The sequence below is a fragment of the Alosa alosa genome, chromosome 20 (assembly GCF_017589495.1).
Source record: "Alosa alosa isolate M-15738 ecotype Scorff River chromosome 20, AALO_Geno_1.1, whole genome shotgun sequence".
Taxonomy (NCBI): Eukaryota; Metazoa; Chordata; class Actinopteri; order Clupeiformes; family Clupeidae; genus Alosa; species Alosa alosa.
Window position 1 is genome coordinate 18,360,045 of NC_063208.1, and position 22,387 is coordinate 18,382,431.

The following is a 22,387-nucleotide window of genomic DNA, read 5'->3' on the forward strand; positions in this document are numbered from 1 at the left end:
GACAGGTGGTTGGAGGGAAGATGACAGAATCTGGTAGACTTTGTGCTTTCATCACTAAGGTGAAGAAAGGGAGTCTAGCAGATACTGTTGGACACCTCCGACCAGGTACACCTACCTTTCATATCCACAGTAGCTCAGTATGCTGTGTTCTTTGAAAAGTTTTTATTTTGCTTTATTTAGTTTTTAATCAAATTAATTTCCAAAACTTCAACTGTTGATAGTTAAAGCTAAATATTTGTAGGTTGTGTTATATGTTTCTTTAGTATTTCATATTTTTTAAGCATATCTGTGTAATGTAACTGCTGGAAACCAAGGAATATCTTGGGTAGTTTGGGTAGTTTTGTTTTTGGACGGGGGGGAGCTTAATCTCACTTTTCCCCCTCTGTCCACTCTTTTAGGTGATCAGGTTCTGGAGTGGAATGGACGGGTCTTGCAAGGCGCCACATTCAAGGAAGTTTACAATATCATTCTCGAATCCAAGCCAGAGCCCCAGGTGGAGCTGGTTGTCTCGCGGCCCATCGGGTAAGCCTCCTCGCCAGCCCGCTAACAAACGACCTCCCCCTCCTCCACGGGGGGTTTGCAGCCTGCCCTGTGGCCTGCATTCAGTCCTTTGGGCTTCACATTAGAGAAGAGAGGTGAAATATGACCAAACCTTGAAGCTGAATGGCCCATTGAGATGGATGTGTAGTAGTGTGGTCATATACTGTAAGGAAAGATTTCTTTTTTTATGTGTCCTTTTTTTCCCCCTGCTGGCTGAAGCTAGACATATACCATCCCAGCAGGGGATAAAACCTGCAGTAGCAGCTTAAATAGTTGCTGAGCACCGTATAAAACAGCCCTGTCTTGATATTACCTATCTGTCTTGATGTTACCACCTGTGAAGTAATACACGTGAACCCTCCATTTTGTAGTTGACCCATGGGACTCTAGACTATAAAAGTGTTGAGCAGCAAAGACACTAGTTTTTGGACACATTGACATTTTTGAAACCGTATGTCCTGTTGGACAATATTGAAGACAATATGTCCTGATAAGATGTTAAGATAGCACATGTAGAGGGACAATTTGTGACTGAGTGACTGTTTCTGTTTTTATAGGGATGTTTCTAGAATACCAGAGAGCACACATGGACAACTTGAATCAAGTGAGTGACTCAGAATTTCTGTTTATTCTCACTACTGGATGTAGTTGCTGTTGTTTGGCAGTACTCTGGACTCCCAGAAATTAGGTCATACAAGTAGTCAATGTTCAGGCAACCAGACAGCTGAATTCTTGTAGTATCTGCAGTGATGCTACTTTGGCCACTTGAAAAACATATAAGCGTTTAAAATAGAACTGAGATGGAGACATGTGCAAACTTCACTGGGATTTGTGTGTGATTGTGTGTGTGTGTGTGTGTGTGTGTGTGTGTGTGCATGTGTGTGCATGTGTGTGTGTGTATGTATGCGTGTGTTCATGTGTGTGTGTGTGTGTTTGTGTGTGTGTGTGTGATCCACCAGGTTCCAGTTCTTTTGAATCCCAAAAGATGGGCCCTGCCATCTCTGTCACCTCCCCCATGAGCCCTGGGATGCTCAGGGACGCCCCTCAGTACCTATCAGGACAGCTCTCAGTAAGTAGCCATGGCAACCGCCGAGGGCGCTGATTGGGATGATTGTTTATGGGGTTCTATTGCTAAAAAGTGGAATTTGTATTGTTGTATTGTTTTTTTCTAATTTACTCTCATGTTGTTTTATAAAGTCAGCTATGTGGTCAGGAATTCTGTGTGTCATTTGTGTGATCTAGTGGATGCAATGGAGAGGTTTGCTTATTCAGTAACACACAGATTTTTCTAAACTGTTGTTTACATGTTTCTCCACTCTCTATAGTTCAACTTGAATCACCTCTGAATCGCATCAGTTGGTTGAATGAGCTGAAGGCTAGCGTGTTAGCATACTTTAGTTAAAGCACGCTCTGTGATGGCAAGAAAGGGAAGTCTAGCTCATTGTTTATCCCTCCTGGCTCTTGGCTTAACAAAAAAATGCACCCGACTCGGTCGGCCTCACCGCCTGTGTAGTGACACGGAGGCCTTAGACTGAATCCCCGAATGGAAAATGTATACTTAGTTTTCAAGCTCGTTACAAGATTGGCGCGAAGCTGCTGCTGGAGGAGACGTGTGACACACCGGGGAGATAAGGCCTTGGATTCTCTCCACTCGGCAAGGCTGCCTAAATTGGAGTTGGGCCCAATTTGTCACAGGGTGATATATCATGTTACCTTGTGTGTCGGTGTAATTAATTGCTTTAGGTAAAATTCACGCCTAGGGAAGCCAAACTACTGTATTGGTCGTCTTAGCTGTTGTGCCTCTCTGTGTGTGTTTGTGTGTGTGAGTACAGTTATTCTGTTCAGTGAGAGGGTATTTAGTCAACAAAATATTGAACATAAATTATAAAATTATACAGTTGTCAGTAATGTTTTTAAATTCAGTCTGTATATTTTTACATGAGAGAGGATGAGGAAAAATGCAGTGTCAAATTAAGCCACGCATGCTGTTTGGTCAGTGAATGGAACGTCGCTTGGAAATGTTTTTTCCCCTTTTGTCTGAAGACAATTCTAATTAAAATAAATTAAATTTATCCTGCAAAGAGACAGGAGAGGATAAAGTCTAGTCTTGGCAGATGTCTTTGGAGCTCTGCTGCCATTGGCTCTTGGAGGGGCCATGTGTGTGTGTGTGTGTGTGTGTGTGTGTCTATGTGTGTGTGTGTGTGTGTGTGTGTGTGTGTGTGTGTGTGTGTGTCTGAGGGGAGCTTTGATGATTTCACTCGATTTTTTCCTTTCTTGTAGATTTTCTTTTTGTTCCTTTTGGAATGAGGGAGATTTAATCTAAAATGCTGAAGTCTGCAGTCGTGTGTCTGCACCCGGATCAAAAGTGCGCATGTGTGTGCTGTGACGCACGCACGCATACACACACACACACACACACACACACACACACACATAGAGGGCTCACACACTGTTCAAAGAGGGGAATAAGACAGTTATAAGTAGGCCAACCTAGCCTATAGGGATACACAGAGACAACCTGCTTTAAATATTGCATTGCTTCACAGTAGCAGAGCAAACAGCAGACACAGGAAGAGACACTGATATACGACACTTTCACCATGACATTGGTTATACTAACAACACCAGATGCAGTGTTTTTACCACATTTACAAGCATATCAGCAGTCCTATTTGAAGCAATTTAAACAAGAAAATGAGTGAAATATTATGACATTGTATTCTAAGGGAAATTATAAAGGAATTCCCTGTTCTTGATTCTTTATTCCTGACATGGAATAAATTGATATGTAAGTAAGGAGAAAAGAAGGGATTAAAAGGGCATGAAGAGATGGAATCTCCTCTCGGTTAAGTGCTGTTTTTGGTTTGTTGTGTCACTGTGAGTTTTGGGGGTTTTGGTTTTTGGTTTATTGCATATTTTTTGTTTTCTTTGTTAATTTTGCTTACCCAGAGTCCATGCCTTAGTAGAAGAACCACGCCTTTTGTCCCTAGGGTCCAGGTAACAATCTGCCTGACAGACCTCTGTCCACTCTCCCTCTTTCTTTCTCTCTCTCTCTCTCTTTCCCTCTGTCTGTCTTTCTCTACCTCTCACACTCATTATTTTCCTCTGAGCTATTTGGAAAATGCATAGTAGGAAAATGGCTCCATTTCAGTCTGACTCCCTGGCGTTATTTTTGAACTTCTTTTTTTCCCAGTCTCATTTTGTCAGACTGATTCTTATGCCCCCACTATCAATAGTATGATTTCCAACGGCCATTGCTGGCATTCCATTTGCCATTTGTTTTGTATTTCCAACGCGTTTGATGCCATCTCGCTGCGGCCTGACTTGCAGACTGCATGACTAACTGACCTGAATGGGAGTGTTTAAAGAGACAATCTGCTTGTGACACTGCTGTAAACTCTCAGTGCCATTCTTCCTTTTGTCTTTTTTCTTTTTTCAAAAGATGCTCATTCAATGCTCTGTCTCTTTAAATGTTATTTTTACACTCATCTGGGACACGAGAATTTGAATCTTCACCAGGTGATATGGACAGAGTGAAGTAAAAAAAAAGCTACAGATTCATGTGACTGGTGATTCATCTTTTTGGGCTTTTGATGATTAATTAATGGAGGGAAATAAAACAAATAGGTAACCAAGTAAAAACAAAGGTCCTTGTTTCCCTGGAAAGATGTAAAAACTTTAATGTCCCAATTTAAAACACAAACAAACAAACAAACAAACAAACAAAAAAAACGTAAATTGCATTTTCCAACAAAGGGCAGCATATCGATCATAGTGAATGCAACAAATTGTACCAATGGTGGAGTGTGTGGGCAGTTAGTCAACAGGTATTAGATATTCCTCTGGAAAGATTGACTAAGAACAGCTTCTCAGTAAATCAAAGTGTATTGCATTCACTGAAAAAGTGTTTCCAAGTAATGGTGTCTTTTAGCATTTTCCTAAGTATACTGTACCTTTGTGAAGAACACCCTGTGAAACACCTTGAAAAGTAAATGTATAGCATAAGCTATAGGCTTAGGCTCTGGGAACCACAACCAAGAGAAATAAACACTTTGGGGGGAAAAGAAACTCCACCAAAAACATTTTTGAAATAGTATGGTACAATTTGTTTGGATTTAGTTCTTAGCCCATGACCGATGGGAACTGATCTGCATTGTTCTAGTTTGCAATGAATGCCTTCTTTTGCATTGCTGCATGTGTCTCCTGTTGCCCTCAGACTAATGCTGTAGAAAAGCAGTTGGGTTAGCCTCCCTAGCCTAGTGATCTTCTGCCAAGGTTGGGCAAGAGCTTGCAAGTCCTCATTACAGTAGTATGTTTGGTGTCTGGACCACCTCAACTGCCCCGGCTTCTCAGTGGCGTCTCAGTGGCGCCCCATTGGCTTCAAGCTTTTGCCCATCCTTCCTGTTTGATTAGATCTACTAGGTGTGACACTGACTGTGGTAGTCCAGTGGATCAAGCATGACAGAGATGTGCTCAAGTGGTTTTTGGGCCACGCAAATGATGAAGCCTATCCAGCTGCAACTTTTTAGACTTTCAAAGCTTTATTATTTCCTTATGATTTCCTTTTCATTTCAAATGTTTTTATTTGCTGCTGTGAACATTGAAATGTAATGCTCCTTTTGAAGATTTTTTCACTTTGCTCTCAGTGGTTTTGTTTAAACCATTTCTCTACCAAACCATTTCACCCTGTCCAAACAGTATGCTTTTCTTTTAGTCATTATCTTTTCTTTTCCCATTTTGGACTGTTAGGCTTTGAAAGTGTACCATCTCTGTTTGGGTCGATCAGGAATTACATAGGGGCTCCTAGTTTGGTTGGTCTCTGCGAGTGTCATCTCCTATGCTCCTGTTATGGGGCAGAGGAGCCAGAGATGGCCTGGTGAGACCCACAGACTGACCAGGCTAAGCCTGTAGACTGCTAGACACCTGGTAGATTGCCCTAAAATGTCTTTGGCTAAATTAGTCAGTGGTGTGTATTGTTAAGAAAGTATTGCACCACCTTATAGAGTAGCTTCAATAGAATATTAAAGTTAATATTGTAGTTGTTGCATTTTGAGTCATGTTGTAGTTTAGTAGTCTATTGTGATTACATTTTTGGTCTAATTGTAGGAATTTAGCTATTTTAGGAGGACCAGTCTAAAGATAAATAGAGCAATTAAATCTAAACAGTATTTATTATTGATAGAAATGCAAATGAGCTTTGAAGATCTTTCTGTAGCATGCCAGTGGCAAGTGCCAGAGTTTAAGACTGGGACTCGTGCTATGCAGTGGAGCTTAGCTACCTGCTACTACCTGCTGCACTCCAACCTTCAGATCCTTACCACTCTGGTCTGCTTTCAGGTGAAACTCTGGTACGACAAGGTGGGCCACCAGCTCATCGTCACCATCCTAGGGGCAAAAGACCTGCCTTCAAGGGAAGACGGGCGACCCAGGAATCCCTATGTGAAAATCTACTTCCTCCCCGACAGAAGGTAATTACCATGAGCAAGTCTTGAACATCAAAGTTGACACTCATGGCCTGATTCATGGAGGAAAAGATGACAGTGACTTGTGTGGGTGATAATGCACTTAGATGCCCAATAATACAAAACAAAGTAGATTGTGAGAAAGTTCTGACATTTTAAATATCTAATTGCACCTAATGCCTTCTTGTCTTAAATCCAACTGAATATGGTGAAGGATTAGTGTGCTTAAAGTCAAGTACAGATCATCATATTACTGTACAGTTATAATCTAAAATACGTCTTTTTTTTACTTCTTCTTTTAATCGACCTCAGTGACAAGAGCAAGAGGAGGACGAAAACAGTGAAGAAGTCGCTGGAGCCCAAGTGGAGCCAGACGTTCATGTACTCGCCCGTGCACCGGCGGGAGTTCCGCGAGCGCATGCTGGAGATCACGCTGTGGGACCAGGCGCGGGTCCGGGAGGAGGAGAGCGAATTCCTGGGGGAGGCACGACATGTTCCGTTCAGACTCAGAGAGATGCTTTCTTGGATATATGGATTAAGCCTAGTCCTATAAAAAAATATTCTTTTTTTTCTTCATTAATTAAAGTTAATAAGTTACATTAAAATAGCGCCTTTCTTAAATTCAAGGTTGCCTAAGTTCTCTTTAAGTCTAGGTCTTGGCTTAATCGATGTCTGGGAGAGACTAGTTTTCAGTTCAGTTCAGTTGTATACAGTGCCAAAGTTAATTCACAGTTCACAGTAGTCACAGTTCAGCTTTGGCTCAGTTCATTTGGCAAAGTTAGCTTTGGCAAAGTTAGCATTTGCAATTGTACCCCAGCCTATAATAGATAAAACTTAATTTGAACCCAGTCTATACCAGTCAACTTTAATATATTAAAATTGCACTTTGCAGGATCTTATGAGTGCCTATGATCAGACTGTGTTGAGAATCTGTCTGTCTGTGTTTGGTCAGATTCTGATTGAGCTGGAGACGGCTCTGTTGGATGACCAGCCCCACTGGTACAAGCTGCAGACGCACGACCTGTCCTCCATGCCCCTGCCCAACCCTTCCCCCTACATGCAGAGGAGGCTCCTTCAGGGGGAGAGCCCCACACGCCGGCTACAGAGTACGTGGACACACGCACACACACACACACACACAGCAACACATCTACGTGCTTTCATACATCTTGCACAGACATGCTGTAAACTCAGCTTCATGTTACTTGTACATGACATGTCAAATGCTTTCCAATGTTAAGCTGTGGGAGCTGTTTTATGTTTGCTGATGTCTTGACTGTTTTCATTTAATTTGACTTGGTTTCTTTGACTTCATTTACACTTCACCCAGACAAAGGCCCATATTATGCCAATTCAGGTAATGCTATATAGCTATTGGAGTTTGTGTGTGTGTTCCTGTGTGTGTGTGGCTTTACACTTTAGCTACTTTGAACCATGTTTGACTCCCTCCTGAGCTGTCCAAAGGAGATGTGCTTTGTTGCTCAGTCCACTCTGATACCCCCCACAACCTTACGCTACCAGGCAATTCCTACTGATCTTCCAGAGATCGCATAACGATCGCATAACGATCCCCCCTCTCTTTTCTCTCTCTCTCTCTCTCTCTCTCTCTATATATATATATATATATATATATTACTCTGTTCACTCAGTACTTCTTACTTTACTCTAATAGACATTCTGTCTTAGTGGGTCTTTTTCTCTCTGTCCATTCAGCCATATCAGTCTACAAACGAATAGTCTTTATTAAGCCAGTCTATTCCCAGTATTGACACACATGTGTGTTGTCACCCGTGTGATGTGTCTTCACTTGTGGAACCCATGTTGTTGTGTCTTTCTTTTATTATTAATAGCTAACTGCACATATATTGTCAATGTTACCATAATCCACTCCTTGCTACACCTGCTTGCTATATCAAAACAACACCCTTTTCCCTGGTCAGCTAAAGCCCTAACTAGCATCTGACCTGTAACTAACAGTGTGTTCTTGCATAGAGAAGGATGTAGATATTTTTGTCAGTGTGGAGTTGTTTTAAATACTATTTTTCCTTTCATAATTTTAGTTTATGAATAGTAAAGTAGCTCCTAATAGTTGTGTTGTCATGGTACACTGGTGACAAATATTCCTTTTATGAAGAAAATTTCTTTTTGTACTGCGACTTTTGCAACTTTTGCAGTTCATCTTGAGGTTGAATACCGGATGGACACTCACACTCTAGTCAGCGTGAAACGTGTTGTTCACGTTCGGTGACGCAAGTAAACCCCCCTGCTGTCTCGTGCAGAATATCCTGCCACCTGTGTTGATGCAGATTAGCAGCCCCTAGCTGAACCAGGTCTGGATTACAGTTGAGGAGGGGGTTAGAGGTCAGGGGTCGGAGGGAAAGGAAGGGCGGAGTGTTCTTAAACCACCCTGTATTCTAAACTAACCTTCATATATAATGTCTCCCTCCTTTCTCTCTTTTCTCCTCTCTCTCTCTTCTCTCTCTCTCTTTCTCTCTCTGTGGTTCTGTTCCAATAGGATCCCAGCGAATCAGCGACAGTGAGTTCTCTGATTATGACTGTGAAGACGGAATTGGTGTAATCTCAGGTAGAGTCAATGCACAGACAGAGCACAGAATTCTTTACTGATTTCTGTAGGTGATCTAAATATAGGAATTCATTTAACAGGATTAGTTTTAATTCATGCATAGTATTTTGTTGCATTTTGTAGTATTGTATAATATTAGTAAGGCCTAACAGATGACACCTCCATACCAGTATATTTATGAAATGGTAAATAGACATGTTCAATTTCCAATAATTCACAAATATCAAAACATTTCATACAGGGTCATTAAGAACTGAACACCACCTAACACAATCAAAATAAAAGTCAAAATACTTTTCTGAAAGATTCCAAGCCAGGTATTCAGTCAGAGAAGTTTCTTGCCGTTAACTTGGGCGTACATGTGTGACTGTTCAAAGAGGGTTCTAAAAAAGTTCAAAGAGAATAGGCATGCATGTGTGTAGACCCATATTTGAGTCTTGCGTATGCTCACAAGTGTGTGTGTGTGTGTGTGTTTCAGTGCTTATGTGTGTCTAGTTTGTACATATATACGTTCTTACATGTGTGTGTGTGTGTGTGTGTGTGTGTGTGTGTGTGTGTGTGTTTTCACACTTCCTGACCAGCGGAGCGTCAGAGGCTCAAATCAAATTAAAGGATATTGCTAGAGAGAAGATTAGTCAGTGATGCGTCCAGGCCAGTGCAGGGGAACGGCCTCCAAAGCTGAGAGGACAGAGAAATAAAGCAGGAGAGACAGAGAGAAAGAGAGATCATCTCTTGGACTGGAAAACACAACTGAAAAGATTCTCCATATTCATCAAAAAAAGGAATAGATACATAAACACATAAAAACATACTCTGATTCATGAGTCTTAACAGGCACCCATACCAATGTTTCCATAAATATGATTGATATCTGACTGAGCTGCACCTGGGTCTTGTGAGCATCATTATAATAAAGTTTTGAGACTCATCAAGTCGGGACATGAACTTAAACATTAGGTTCCTCAAGAGAGCCTGTAAAGTGCTTAGCCCTGAGTCACAAAAGAGCTTAGGCTACTTGCACTGCTACTCCTGGGCTTTTTCAGCAGGATCCTCAGGCAGTCATTATATGCTACCTGAAGTGTTTTCCTCTTAGGTTGTATTCATTAGATGCATGTTTATATAGACTGACGTTTTTATTCTTGTCTGCACTTTGTTTCTATGTTTCTGCAGATTATAGACATAATGGCAGGGACTTCCAGAGTTCCACTCTATCGGTCCCTGAGCAGGTCATGTCCAACCACTGCTCGCGGTCGGACATGATCCGTACACGTTCACGGTCCCCCAGTGTCCCTCCACCCCAAAGGTAACCATAGCATGCTACGTCTGTGGTACAGGGTCATGGGAGTTGTATTAGCAGCGAACAACTGTATTTAAATCAGTTAGCCACTATACACATTGCAGTGTAAAGATGGTCTATGGAGCTAGTTTTTTGTTCTCTGTTGTGGTCAAAGAAAGTTGATATTTGTAAGAAGAATCATTAGAGAAGTCAAGAGGAAAAGGTTTACTTTAATCGTCTGAGTGACTTTTTGTATTTCCTCTGACTCTCTCTTTCTCTGTCTACATCCTTCTGTCTCCCCCTATCCACTCGTATCACTCTCTCTGCCTTTGTTTCCTTTCTTCTCTCTCTCTCTCTCTTTTCTCTCACACACACAGTCGGAGTTTGGATCATGGCGTCAGAGGGGGCCCTTCGCTATACGGCACTGGCAGGATGGACCGGCATCGCTTGTCAGAAGACCGGTACTCGCCCGACAGGTAGGGCTCACGAGCACACAGCACACCACACCTCAGACCAGTCATGACAGGGAGCACCGTGTGATCCTCCAGGAATCAATCACAAATTAGTCAAGCACCGTCGTAGCTCCCACACAGCCATAACTGATAGGCTGGAAATGGCTAACTCTACTGTGCACAACTTTCGTAGACAACTTCAAGTTAGGCCTCCTGTTACAGTGTTAGCTTTCTATTGAACACTCTAACATAGCATATGTTGCCCAGATGTTATAGGCCATCATAGTTTGCGTGAAACTATGAAACAAAAGACGTCAGCTAGCTAACTGGCATACTAAACATGCTAGATATGGAAAAGTAAACATTATTTACTTTATTCATCCCAATTGACCACTCCTACTGGTAGCGGTACTAATACCCTTGAATTATGTACAGTACTACTGCACTTACACCAAAGACTATGTTGCTACATTTTTATTCGATTTAGTGAGATAGCCTTGAAAGGTCACATTTTAGAGCAACACCCTGAACAACACAAAAGCCAATTACAAAACTGATGTTTTAGGTGAGGTCACCATTGTGTTATGACATTTAATTGAATAGATCTTTTTGTCATCACTTTACTTCTGAAATTCTCCTGAACTGCTTAGCTTAGGTAGATTGCTTTGTTCCTATTCCCGTTTCAGGTCACGTGAAAACAAAGTTATAGAGGTGCATAGGGACTTAAGAGAGTGTGATAGTGCCTTTCTTTGACTTTTACCATTGGACCATTGGCATTGCCATCATTTTGTCCCTTGTCTCTCTCTATCACTCTCCCTTGAACCTGGGGATTTGTCTCGTTTCTTTCTCTCTTCTATCTATATTTTTCTTCTCTCTCTCTCTTGCTTTCTCTCAGTGTCTCTTTTCATTTTTCATTTTTCATTCATCTCTTAGTCTCCTTTTCTTCATTCATCTGTCTGTTCTCTGTTCCTCTGTGGTCGCAGCCACTATCTTACCCTACCTGCTCGAACCCGACACAGACCGTCAAGCGTCGACCCTTTTTATCAGGATCCCAGGTATACTGAGCATGCCTTTGAGCATGACTGAGGACTCCCAGCATCCTTTGCGCCACCCCCCTCCTAGTTCACCAGGAGCATTGTCCTCACACATTTCCATCCACCTCTCATATCCACCCACACCCACCCATCCACCCACCCTGGCGCTTTTAGAGGCACTGTAGTCTTGCCCCACAGCAGGTGTCTGTTGACACCCTGAGTTGTCAGTATTGTCTGAGTCACACCTCAGTTGCACCCTTGTCACTCTCCAACAGACAGGGAGAATGTTCTGGAACTCTTGTCAGAACTTTGGCAACACTGTTTTTTTTTCTTACTTTCTTTTCTTTTTTTTTTTTTTGGTCTGTCAAGCCAGGGAGACAGAGCAGGTCTCACCGTCTCCATGGATACCGACAGTCTGTGATAATTCCTCAGATCTCCGGATGTCTGTGGGGATATCAGTGGTGTGTGTGCGTGTGTGTGTGTGTGTGTGTGTGTGTGTGTGGTGTGTGTGTGTGTGTGTGTGTGTGTGTGTGTGTGTGTGTGTGTGTGTGTGCTGTGCTGTGTTTGTGCTCCAAATACTCCTCTAAATATACACATGCTGACCTGACTCACACAGTTGTGTTGTGTTGCATAAGATGCTTAAATACCGGTCTGTCTGCTGTACGTAGATCTGAGCCGTTTTAACTCGATTTCAGTTTTTGGCAACAAGCAGCACATCGCATCATCTTTCTGTTATTTTTAGAGAAGTGCGCGAATCTACAGGCTGACTCACACAAACTGCATTTAAACTGAATTTGGTGAGATTGCACTAAATAGCCTGACAATCTGAGGGGCTGTAACTCGCATACTGCAATAATGACAGAGTCAAAAGTACAAAATAGTGCAAAACTCACTCCATGCTTGCTGCTTGGGGCCTGTAATATACAATGGAAGTCATCGGTTTTGTGTGGAATGGTGCAGAATGCCATCCCCTCACTCAAAACCCTTGACATGTATGATGGGGTAAGGGCTCGTACAACCATAACGTCTCCCTTGTCCATCCAGTCACAACTCACTCTCTACTGTCCTCTTCTGTCCTCTCGTCTTTCTCTTCGGCCACAGCGGCGCATCCATGTATCCACTGTTTCGGGAGGACGCGGTCAGGTTACTGCGTTCTACTAGGATGGCCCGCGCTTATTCGGAAGGGGCGTACAATAGTATGGAAAGGTAGAGGACAATTGTGGCTAACCTCCTGTGCTCTTAAAACAAACAAAAACCTATCCATCCCTCCTTTCTAGCCCGCTCCCCTGATGTAAATGTGATCCAATCTCATAATTTTGAGAACTGTAGCTGGTGGTTCCCTTTGCTCCTCAATGCCCCAAGTGATCACGCCTGACCTTTTGAAGGAACGTTCGTAGAGCTGTCCTGAGATTTAGTGTATTGATTGGATGTTGGTGTGTTTAGCTCTTGGTTGCCTTGATGGGGAAAATGCTTGTGTTTACACCTCATGCATGACTATTCACCTGGTTGTACTCTCACCCACCACCCCCTTTCTGAGAGTATTTGTGAAATAGGTTGGATAGCTTCTGAAAGACTTTTCCCCTCATTTAAAAAAAAAAATAGCATGAGATTGACTTGGCTGCATGAAGCACTAGTTTCACCCGCCAGTCCAAGTATGAGTATTTCCCTGAGGAAGCCCCATTTAGCTCTGTATGTCCTTAGATGCACCCACTCTCTTCCAAACCCCACTTTGCTGTGTAATGAAATATGTCTGCTGTACAGTACTGTTCCTGTGGTGACTGAGGGGATGTGTTTGTGTTGTTTTGATGACTTGGCATATCTGCTAGCTACCCCCTCCCACCCCACCGCCCACACACACCCTTGTGAGCCGAGTAGCCTCGTCTTACCCCATTTTTGCCTCTCAACTCTCAGGACAACCTCTGGTACCTGTAGTTTTGTCATTTGTGAAATTACTCAGCAGTTACATAGAGCTCACATCTAGATCTGGAGCTAGATCTCGTTTTGGCATAGATTTGGTGAAACTGATTTCTTGCAGTTTCAACCAGAGCATATCTTCTGACTATCCCATATTGTACTCCCTTCATCTAGGAGGAGAATAAGGGACAGGAGAATGTCGGTTGCTCCCAATTACTCATTTGATTCTCCCGAGAGGTAAAAACAGGCTGTAGACTTAAAAAATTAGAAAAAAATTAGACATTTGTTATCCTATACATTAACCCTCACATCACACCTCTCATGGTGTAATGTTAAGATGGTGCAATGGATTTGCACATTGTTGCCTAGACAACATTGGAAAACAAGTAAACAAGCGTTACATTTTGACTTTCCTTTGCTTTCCCGCATATGGCCATGATAAGGAATTATATGGTTTCTGGGTTGTCTTCAGTCATTGCAGATAAGAGTAAGTAAGAAGTTGTTTAGGTAGTAGCATTACGTTCTAATTTACCTCTCTTTATTGATGTCTCCCTTGTTTGATCGAAAGATATTACAATGGGCCCAGCCATGTACCCACACCCTGGCCCAATCACGTCATGAATGGTACCTGTGATGACTATAGGTAAGTCTCCTGAATAGAAAAATGATAACTTGTAGAGTAGTTGTTAACAGAGTAGTCTTGGTCAGTACAATAAGCAATGTTTTCATCATTCCACACCACTTATACATTTACTTCATTCCTCCATGTCCATTAGCCAATCACTTAACTTCAAAATGACAAAGTATCTACATTAAATATATACTTTTCCATAATGTTCCTAAATGAGGCTCTTCAAATTTAACTTACAGCAGATATTTTGATTGTGCTTCTCTGCCTCATGTTACTATAACTTAGACTTAAGATATGAAGATGGGCATATAACACTAAGGAAACCAGGAGTATTCATGGCTAAAGTATAGCTTCATGGCAGGAACATGCTATATGCTAATCATTGCCACATGTACTGTAGTATTACTCTCCCTGATCAGATGTTAACTTCAGGTTGATCTATTCAGTAGGGTCCCCAGGATAGAAATTCAGCCTTCCACAGATACAGAAAGGTATAACTGCATCAGCTAGCGCTAGCCCTTATAGGTGTGTTTGAGTAGATTCCAGAGGCTAGTGTAGTTCTTTACATTGTTAGCAATATACAAACCTCTGGACCAGTTCTCTCAGCATTGCGTCCACTTTTTTCATTCCCCCATGCAAAGAGAGGAACACATACCAGAGTTTCCCGCCTGCCCAGGGGCCTTTGAGGAGGACTTAAGGTAACATGTTAGTCCCGACAGTAGCATATATTCATAGTAGAATATAGCATAGTCAACGTGGTCAGTAGAAGTGCAATTAAATGCCAGTGCTATTAGTTGTGGAATGGTATGTTCTTTGTAGTTTTGAGAGTAGAAGTTTGTGGTTTTGCTTTCAAGGATCACTTTTACCCCATTCAACAGTTTTCTTCTCTCAGGAACAAAACAAGTCAGATCGCTCTTGGAAGGAGATGGGCTGCTTGGCTTTTTTTCCTCTTTTTTTTCAGTAGTGTTGAGCCTAGGAGTCTATGACGTGCCAAACATGAACCTTTTCTTATGAACTTGTTTTATGTGTTCTCACTTTTTGTTTTACTTTTTGTCTTATTGCGTTGCCTTGAATTGTATCATATTGATAGGGAAAGCCCACAGTTTTTCAACCGTCTAGGTGTGGCCTTTGAAGTGCTCTGTTGCAGAGATTCGGGGTGGACTCTGCGTCTGTGTGTTAGTCTAGCCACTGTCTAGCATACGTAATTCTTACAGGAACTACAAAAAGATTTTCCCGTCCCTGCAGTGCTGCTACAGTACATCAATCGCTCCCTCTGAATGGAGACGCAATCCCACAATTCTCCCCGGGCGCCTTCCTGGACGAGCACGTTTGACTGCTGTGTGTTTCGTTTCCTGTCTCGTCTCTCTCCTGTCCGATCCTCTCTCGATGCCTGTCTAAGTCGAGCTGTTTGACTAACGTGTTTGCAGGTATAGCCGGGGCATGGTGGACAGGCATGATTATCACAGGTCCCGCTCCGCCGACCAGCGGCCCATGATGGAGAGGCCCGTCTACACTCGCTCCCGGTCCTCGGAGCGACCCGACTCCGGCTACATGAGGTCCATGCCGTCCTTGCCTTCCGGAAGATCTGCCCCTCCCTCTCCCGCCCTATCGAGGTGACCCAGCCCAGTCGCAACGACTGACCAGCTAAAAAAACTAGAGAAATCATTAATTATACCTCAAATCACCCCCTGCCCTTCTGCCTTGCCTTTGCTGCTGCCAAGTTGCATTTTAATTTCTTTTTTCCCTTCTTGTGACAGTGCTGTATTTTTTGTGTCCATCTGTAGACATAGATGAGTAGAACCAGCAGAAACTACTAACGTCTTCTTTTTTTCTTTCTTTTCATTTTCGTTTCGTATAGACACACTATTTATATTCCCGAAATGGGATGTAATGGTGTGGGTTTGCCATCCTTGGTTGTTGATCATTTTTTTTTCTTACTAACATTATTGTTTGTTGTTTAACAGCATCCCTCCTTCTCCCCACTTTGGTTACCTTTGGTCCTTTGGGTGTTGGAGGGTGTGGGCTCTTCCTGCACTCTGACACCTAACGCTTCTCACTCTTTTCTTACAGCCTAAGCAGCAAACCACAAGCTATTGCCTCTGGCTCCACCCTTCCTGCAGACTTCATAATACCTTTCGAGAAGCAAATGAATGTGCCAAATTTTAATGAACCCACAAATTTTAATGAACCCCCTATTACTGTTGGTGTTTGGTAGTGACTAATTTGTAATATATGGTGTAAACAGTCACATTTGAAGATGATTAGCCTCTATTTTGATTTCTGATGAGTATTAAATTTTTAAAACTAAAAATTAGTTTATGAAATAGCAGTTGGTATACCATGAAAAAGGTCATCCTCATTTAATAGACCAAAACAGTTTTACAGTAGTTGGTGACATCATAGGCTTTATTCATTCTGAATGCCCATAGTCTAAAATTCATCCGGCCAAAGAACATTTATATTCTGCATTGCTCCAAAGGTGCTATGAAGGTTGTTGTATTAAATGTTGCATGGTTAGTGTGCATTTTCAGCTTGTTACCTGGTGCTATAGCTAAAATGCACATGACCGTTACATATTTACCAATAAAATGCATGTGTTACTATGGCTAAATATGTGAAGGTGACACTTCAGTGCTGTTTTTTATGTTCAACAAAATCTCACAAAACCTGGTATGGTGTATCGGTGTATATTTGATATACATTATGTGTTGATTACCCTTTCATATGTGTTTTGTACTAACTGTCTAATTGTGCAATTAAGTACATGACAGTGTCATTAAAGTTGTGAACTGTTTTCTTAATGTTGTAGTTCAACCAGCCATGTTGAAATGGAGTCATACCTCACCCCTAACTGCATGGCAAAGAGTGTGTGCCTAAGCAAAGTATTCTTCAGTGTTAGATCCTGTACAAGAGATTTACAGCACTGCAGCCTTGTGATAGCTCCACCTGCAGTTCAAATTGTAGTCACCACCAACCGGCTCAACGCCAAAAACTGACAGTTTAATGTTTCCAAGACAATTAATATTAAACATTTCAAATTATTTTCTGAAATCCTAGACCTCAACTTTTGGATTTTCTTTTTTTTGTGAGGGGCCGTTGTGTTTGCATAGTCATCCCTTTTGAGGCCCTCTGTTGGCCACTTCAGGCCAGGCCCTACATTAACATCTCTGTGACCTGCAGGGCGAACCCACGTGCCGGATCGGTCCAAACCAGCCCCTCAGGGACTCCGGTGTCCAGTCGGAGAGGTCGGCAGCTACCACAGGTCCCGCCAAAGGGGTCTTTAGACAGAAGTAAGTCTATTGATTCCACTCCTACTGTCTGTGTTTTTTAAGGGTTGCTCGCATGTGTGGTATTGAGGTATATTAATGTTAAGCATATACTGTACATGGTGCAGCTGGAGTTATTCAAGTTGAGAAGTTCAGCTTTCAGTTTCAGTATAACCTTGAATTGACTTTAGTGAGTCATCAGCGCAACACAATTCGATGTTGCCCATCCACAATTCTCTTTTCCAGCCTTTCTCTTGCTCCTGTTCTCTCTTTAATCTAATGGCTTGGCTCCTTGGTTGCCTTTTCCCCTAAAGGTGGAGAGGAAGTGATTGAGCCTTATGAAGGTGTGTTGTTAATTTTAATCGCTGTATGACGTGTCCTAGCCTGAGTCTTGCTTGCAGAGGTGGCTAGCTGCTCACAAACCGTGTGGCTTCATGTTGATGCTGTGTTTGTTTAATGTAGCGCCGTTTTGTTGGTTAGCAGTCTTGCTCTGTATGTTCATTAGTAGCATTTGACTTGTGCAGTTGAGTTGTCTGGCTTTTTGCAATTATATGTGTTGTCGAGTTCTTGACTAATAGCTGGAAAGAGTTGTATAACTGTGATAATAGATTGTGTTGCAATAGTACTACTGAGATCACAAGCTTTCATGTGGTGACTTAGCTTCAAGGAAGATGGCATTTTGATGGTGCTCAGGATTTTGCCACAAATTCACAAAAATAATAATAATAATAATAATAAAGAACATAAAAAATAATTGCCAGTTCTGAGAATTTCTGTTTTTTGCTGAATTTTCGGTCTCGTTTGGCCATAACAAAGCCTTGCAAAGTTCCAGGAAGGACCGATAGCTGAGCTGAAATTACATTTAAGCAAGTAAAGTATACTGTAGTTGTACCTTAATGTTATTACATAAATGATCAAATTGAGACAGACCATGCTTGTAAGATCAAGCAAGTTGATCCCAGCTAAGGCCTAAGAGCATTAACTGAGAGTTTTTCCTCTGCTGATACTGCCAGCACATTGGTCAGGCCTTTATTGGAGGCAGCAGGTTTTGGCCCAGGACCCAGTCGGTTCTGATGACAGTGTCAAAACTCTCTCCAGAGTTCTACATCACTGTCATGGAGCATAAACGCCACGTGGGTCAGTCTGATTAGCGGCACTGTTCAGGACAGACAGTACCTCAATGGAGATTTATCTGTGGAGAAAAGCAGCCGTGAGCCAGCACACTCTGCCCATGTAGGTGGCCTTGACACTCACCAGCCATCACCCAGGCTCAGTCACATACAAAAGCGTGGTGTGTGTGTGTGTGTTTTGTGGATTGAATGTGTGCTATGTAATAGCACTGAGTCACGGAGATAATGTCAATTGCTGTAATGTGAATTGTGTTTACGGCAGGTATAGTAGTTTGTCTTAGTCGTAGTCTTGCTTCTTTGTTTGTATAATGCTGTCTGGTTGTTGGCTGCAACCAGGCCTCTGTTGACGTCTCGTCTGGTCTTGTTTCTTGTCTGTGTCCACTCTCTGTCATGTGAAGCGGCCACCAGGGTGGCATCTCAGCCCCCTACGCCCCGGCCTGCACCCTATCCAACCCCCTCACCAGCCCCCTCACCAGCCCCCTCACCAGCACCCCCACCGCAAGCACCCCACCCAGAGCACCCCACCTAGCACCCCACCTACCTGTGTATCAAACCGCCACCACTACGGGTAAATTTATTATGGGAGCATAGTAAATCAACACTGCCCCTGTGTGGCACGTGCAGTAACGTTACTGCAAACGTTACTACAAACTTTAGGTCTGGAAGCCTTTAATGGTGCACTCAATGTCATGTTGAAATTTATGCAGTGAAGGTGAAAATTATTCACATCTGCTTCAGATTATTGGTGACGACGTCTAGCGCTCCTCTATAGATGTTTACGATTTAGTGTTCTTGTATTTTAATAGGATAATACTATCTTCTGATCTTGCTACATTTTGACAGTGTTTTGTTTTTTGTCCTCAGGCTATGTATTGACATTCTGTTGACCACAAGGAATACCAAGAAGCTTAGATGTAGTATTAGGTCTTAGGTTAGGGGGCAATTTGGGGTTAAGGCTTGAGTGAGGTAATTGTTTGGGGTAAGGTGAGGTTATGGTGTGAATTGAGGGTTGAGGGTTAATTAAGGCAGCTGACTGGGAGTTCATATTTAGATTACTTGCTGACTGTAGAACAGTCAGTTCAGAGGTCCTACAGTATGTTTCCATGAAACATGAAGTTACCGTGCCGATTTTCAAAGGCACACATGTTCTCAACATTGGGTCTGAGAGTTTGCTAATGCAGCCTCTGGGCCCATCTTTGGCAGTCTAAAACGCATTTGTCACTGGCGAAAAGCTTACATAAATTTAGGGGTTTGTCCAGTCCACATTGGGGGTGGTTTTGTTATCAAATGTCGGGTGCCTGGTGCAAAAAGGTTGGTCTTATGTTTCTTAATCAGTCATGGGTGTGTTCTGGGCATGACATCCTTTAAACCAATCATTCCCTTTAACAGCAAGCAGCGCAACTTCAAACAGCACATCAGTATTTTGATAGTCAGTGAAGTATTTGAAGGAATCTGTTTGCACGCAAGGCCGTATGGAACCGGTATTCCACTAAACCATGCATCTGCACTCGTCTATTATTCAAACTCATAGGCAAAGTGAAACTAACTTCACCATGGTGTCATAGTCAGCGACAAAAAAGTTATAGACAGTTAATTACTTTCACTATTGATTGACAATGGGAAAAAAGCAACACTTATCCCAATAATGTTCAAATAACTGAATAAAAAACCTAAGGACATTTATCCTGCAGAGGAGTTGCTGCTTACATCTCGTGACAGTATGTCTTCAGCTGTGCTTCATATGCACCTTTCGCTAGATCAGGACTTTCTTGGTTAGTGCCGTAATGCTTTTTAGATAATGGAAGAGAACGATTTTTAGATAATGCGCCAGACTACACCTTAGGTCGTTAATTGCCACACACCTGGGCGCATCGTGAAATAAAAGAGTTCATGCCGAAAAACTCAAGTGTAAGATAGGAATACGCTTTGCGTCGTGATAACAATACACTATGCGCTGGGTTTTAGATCGCCAAGGCCCTCTGTCTTCATTTGAAATTGTAATTTTACAATTTAGTCTATTTTGGTAAATCTATTTTTTAAAATACATATAATGATGACATTTTTGTCATTTACCTTTATTATAAATTGCTATTTTTTTGTAAAATGTAATAATGATTTTCATAATTTATAAGTTAGGATCATTTAAAGTATTTGAAAATGGTTTTGTGTGAGACCACTTTCCACTTTGCTGTAAATCATTTCATTTCACCATGACATTAAACAACATTGGCTTCTTGACTGGAATTTACTAATAGCTCTTTTTTAGAAAATTCCAAACATTAGGTAGGTAGTCTGGCTAGTTCTTATGTCTGTAATTGATGTTATGGTATGTGATTGTTGCTGACTGTGTAACAGTAGATGTTAGTAGATGACTATGGTTGCCTACAGTAGGTTCTGTGATAGAAGAGTTGGCTTTGTAGTTTAAGATGCCTTTAAAGTCCTATGGTCCTCATATCTTCACTATGTTCGCTATTTCAGTTATCTGACATCTTCAAATGGTCTTATTTGTCACTATGTTTGTCTTTTGTCATGTCTTTACTTTTTGTCATTGCTGGGTTTTTTTTCTAAGGTCTTCTTTCTTTTTCCACTTCTTTTTTCCCTTCTTTGCTTCCTTTGGCCTTTCTCTGATGCCTGCCCTTTCTTTCTTTCTTTCTTTCTTTCTTTTCTCCTTCTTTCTTTTCTTTCTACTTTTCTTCTCTCTCCCCTATTTCTTCCTTCTTTACATCTCTGCGTCTCCTCCCATCCTAAGCAGCTGTGGTGGGAGCAGCGCCTCCTCCCGCCCCTGCCGCAGCCCCTCCCCCTGTTGCTGCTGCACCCCCACCTGTTGCTGCTGCACCTCCACCTGTTGCGGCAGCCCCTCCCCCTGTTGCTGCTGCACCCCCACCTGTTGCGGCAGCCCCTCCCCCTGTTGCTGCTGCACCCCCACCTGTTGCGGCAGCCCCTCCTCCTGTTGCAACAGCCCCTCCCCCTCTCTCTTCGGTCCCACCTGCTGCAGCTGCACCTTCACCTGCACCTTCACCTGTACCACCACCTGTCATTCAAGCAGCTGCCGGTAACCACGGTGACATATCTTCAGTAGCTCGATTAGTGAAGTAGATGTAGGAGCCAGGAACCTTAGGTCTAGATCATGATCTAGAAAAGATCTACATCATCGTAGAACAGTCTGGTCCAGTGGTAGTTTATCTGAGGTGAATTGGTAATCAGTGTAACATTGGTTGGTTGGTTAGACTAGGTGATTAGTTGGTTGATCAGTTGTTTGGTTGGTTGATTGACATCTTTGATTTCATACGATTCTATTGCCCATTGTTAAGACTTTCATGTCCTTTGTGTCATTTTGTCTTGTCTTGTCCATGTCTGCCCTTTGTCACCATACCACCATCATTTTCCATCATCATTATCATCATCCTCCTTTTCATCGCCATCATCATCTTCGTCCACATCATCGTCATTGTGGTCATCACCATCTTCCCAAAGTGGTGACAGCAGAGGAGCCTCCTGCCCCTGCCCCTCCTCCCCCGGCTGCCTCCCCTGTCCCGCCCCTGACAACACAGGCTTCTGTGCCAGGTGTGTGTCTCATAGGATCTTTAGCGTCATGATTCAGTTACCATTAACCTCAACACAGAAGTTGTATGATTGTAGCCATCACAGCAGGTTGATTTGATATTGCCGCAAATAAGGGCATATGCCATTATGTTACTCCAAATCTGTTTGAAAGTGCTATCATTGTCCCTTCAAGTAGATGAAGTAGGGTGAATCCATCATGTGATTGATGTGGAAAATGGAGGGGTTTTATGGCACAGCTGCCATGGTATTTATAATTAAGTCTCAGGTTTTATGGTTAAGTATCAGTTCATCTTCAGCTATGTTCTTGTTTTTGGTGGAAGTCTGGTGTGGGGCTATACTTTAAAAAGTGCCATAAGTCCACCACAGCACAAAGAAACATAGCTGAAGATGAATTTACATACATGTCCAAGTATACTAAGCAATACAACTTAAATAATTAATACCATGGCTGTACATTTATCAAAAATTGCCCAATTTGTTATGTTAGTCATGATAGATTGGCCCAGTACTTTAGTTGTTATCAGTTATGTGTGG

The 22,387-nt window shown here is 42.3% G+C and overlaps 1 protein-coding gene across 1 annotated transcript in view; it reads left to right on the forward strand.

The window, feature by feature from the left end:
• The window catches only part of rims2b (regulating synaptic membrane exocytosis 2b), a 121,966-nt gene that overhangs the window by 61,177 nt on the left and 38,402 nt on the right, over positions 1-22,387 (forward strand). The window contains exons 10-26 of the mRNA XM_048229192.1: positions 6-105; positions 399-522; positions 1,098-1,144; positions 1,500-1,609; positions 3,490-3,537; positions 5,878-6,008; positions 6,315-6,486; positions 6,955-7,108; positions 7,333-7,359; positions 8,518-8,586; positions 9,757-9,889; positions 10,240-10,338; positions 12,450-12,554; positions 13,831-13,905; positions 15,321-15,506; positions 17,074-17,183; positions 17,474-17,503. Coding sequence (XP_048085149.1) covers positions 6-105; positions 399-522; positions 1,098-1,144; positions 1,500-1,609; positions 3,490-3,537; positions 5,878-6,008; positions 6,315-6,486; positions 6,955-7,108; positions 7,333-7,359; positions 8,518-8,586; positions 9,757-9,889; positions 10,240-10,338; positions 12,450-12,554; positions 13,831-13,905; positions 15,321-15,506; positions 17,074-17,183; positions 17,474-17,503 — 1,720 coding nt within the window. The remainder of the gene's footprint in view (positions 1-5; positions 106-398; positions 523-1,097; positions 1,145-1,499; positions 1,610-3,489; positions 3,538-5,877; positions 6,009-6,314; positions 6,487-6,954; positions 7,109-7,332; positions 7,360-8,517; positions 8,587-9,756; positions 9,890-10,239; positions 10,339-12,449; positions 12,555-13,830; positions 13,906-15,320; positions 15,507-17,073; positions 17,184-17,473; positions 17,504-22,387) is intronic.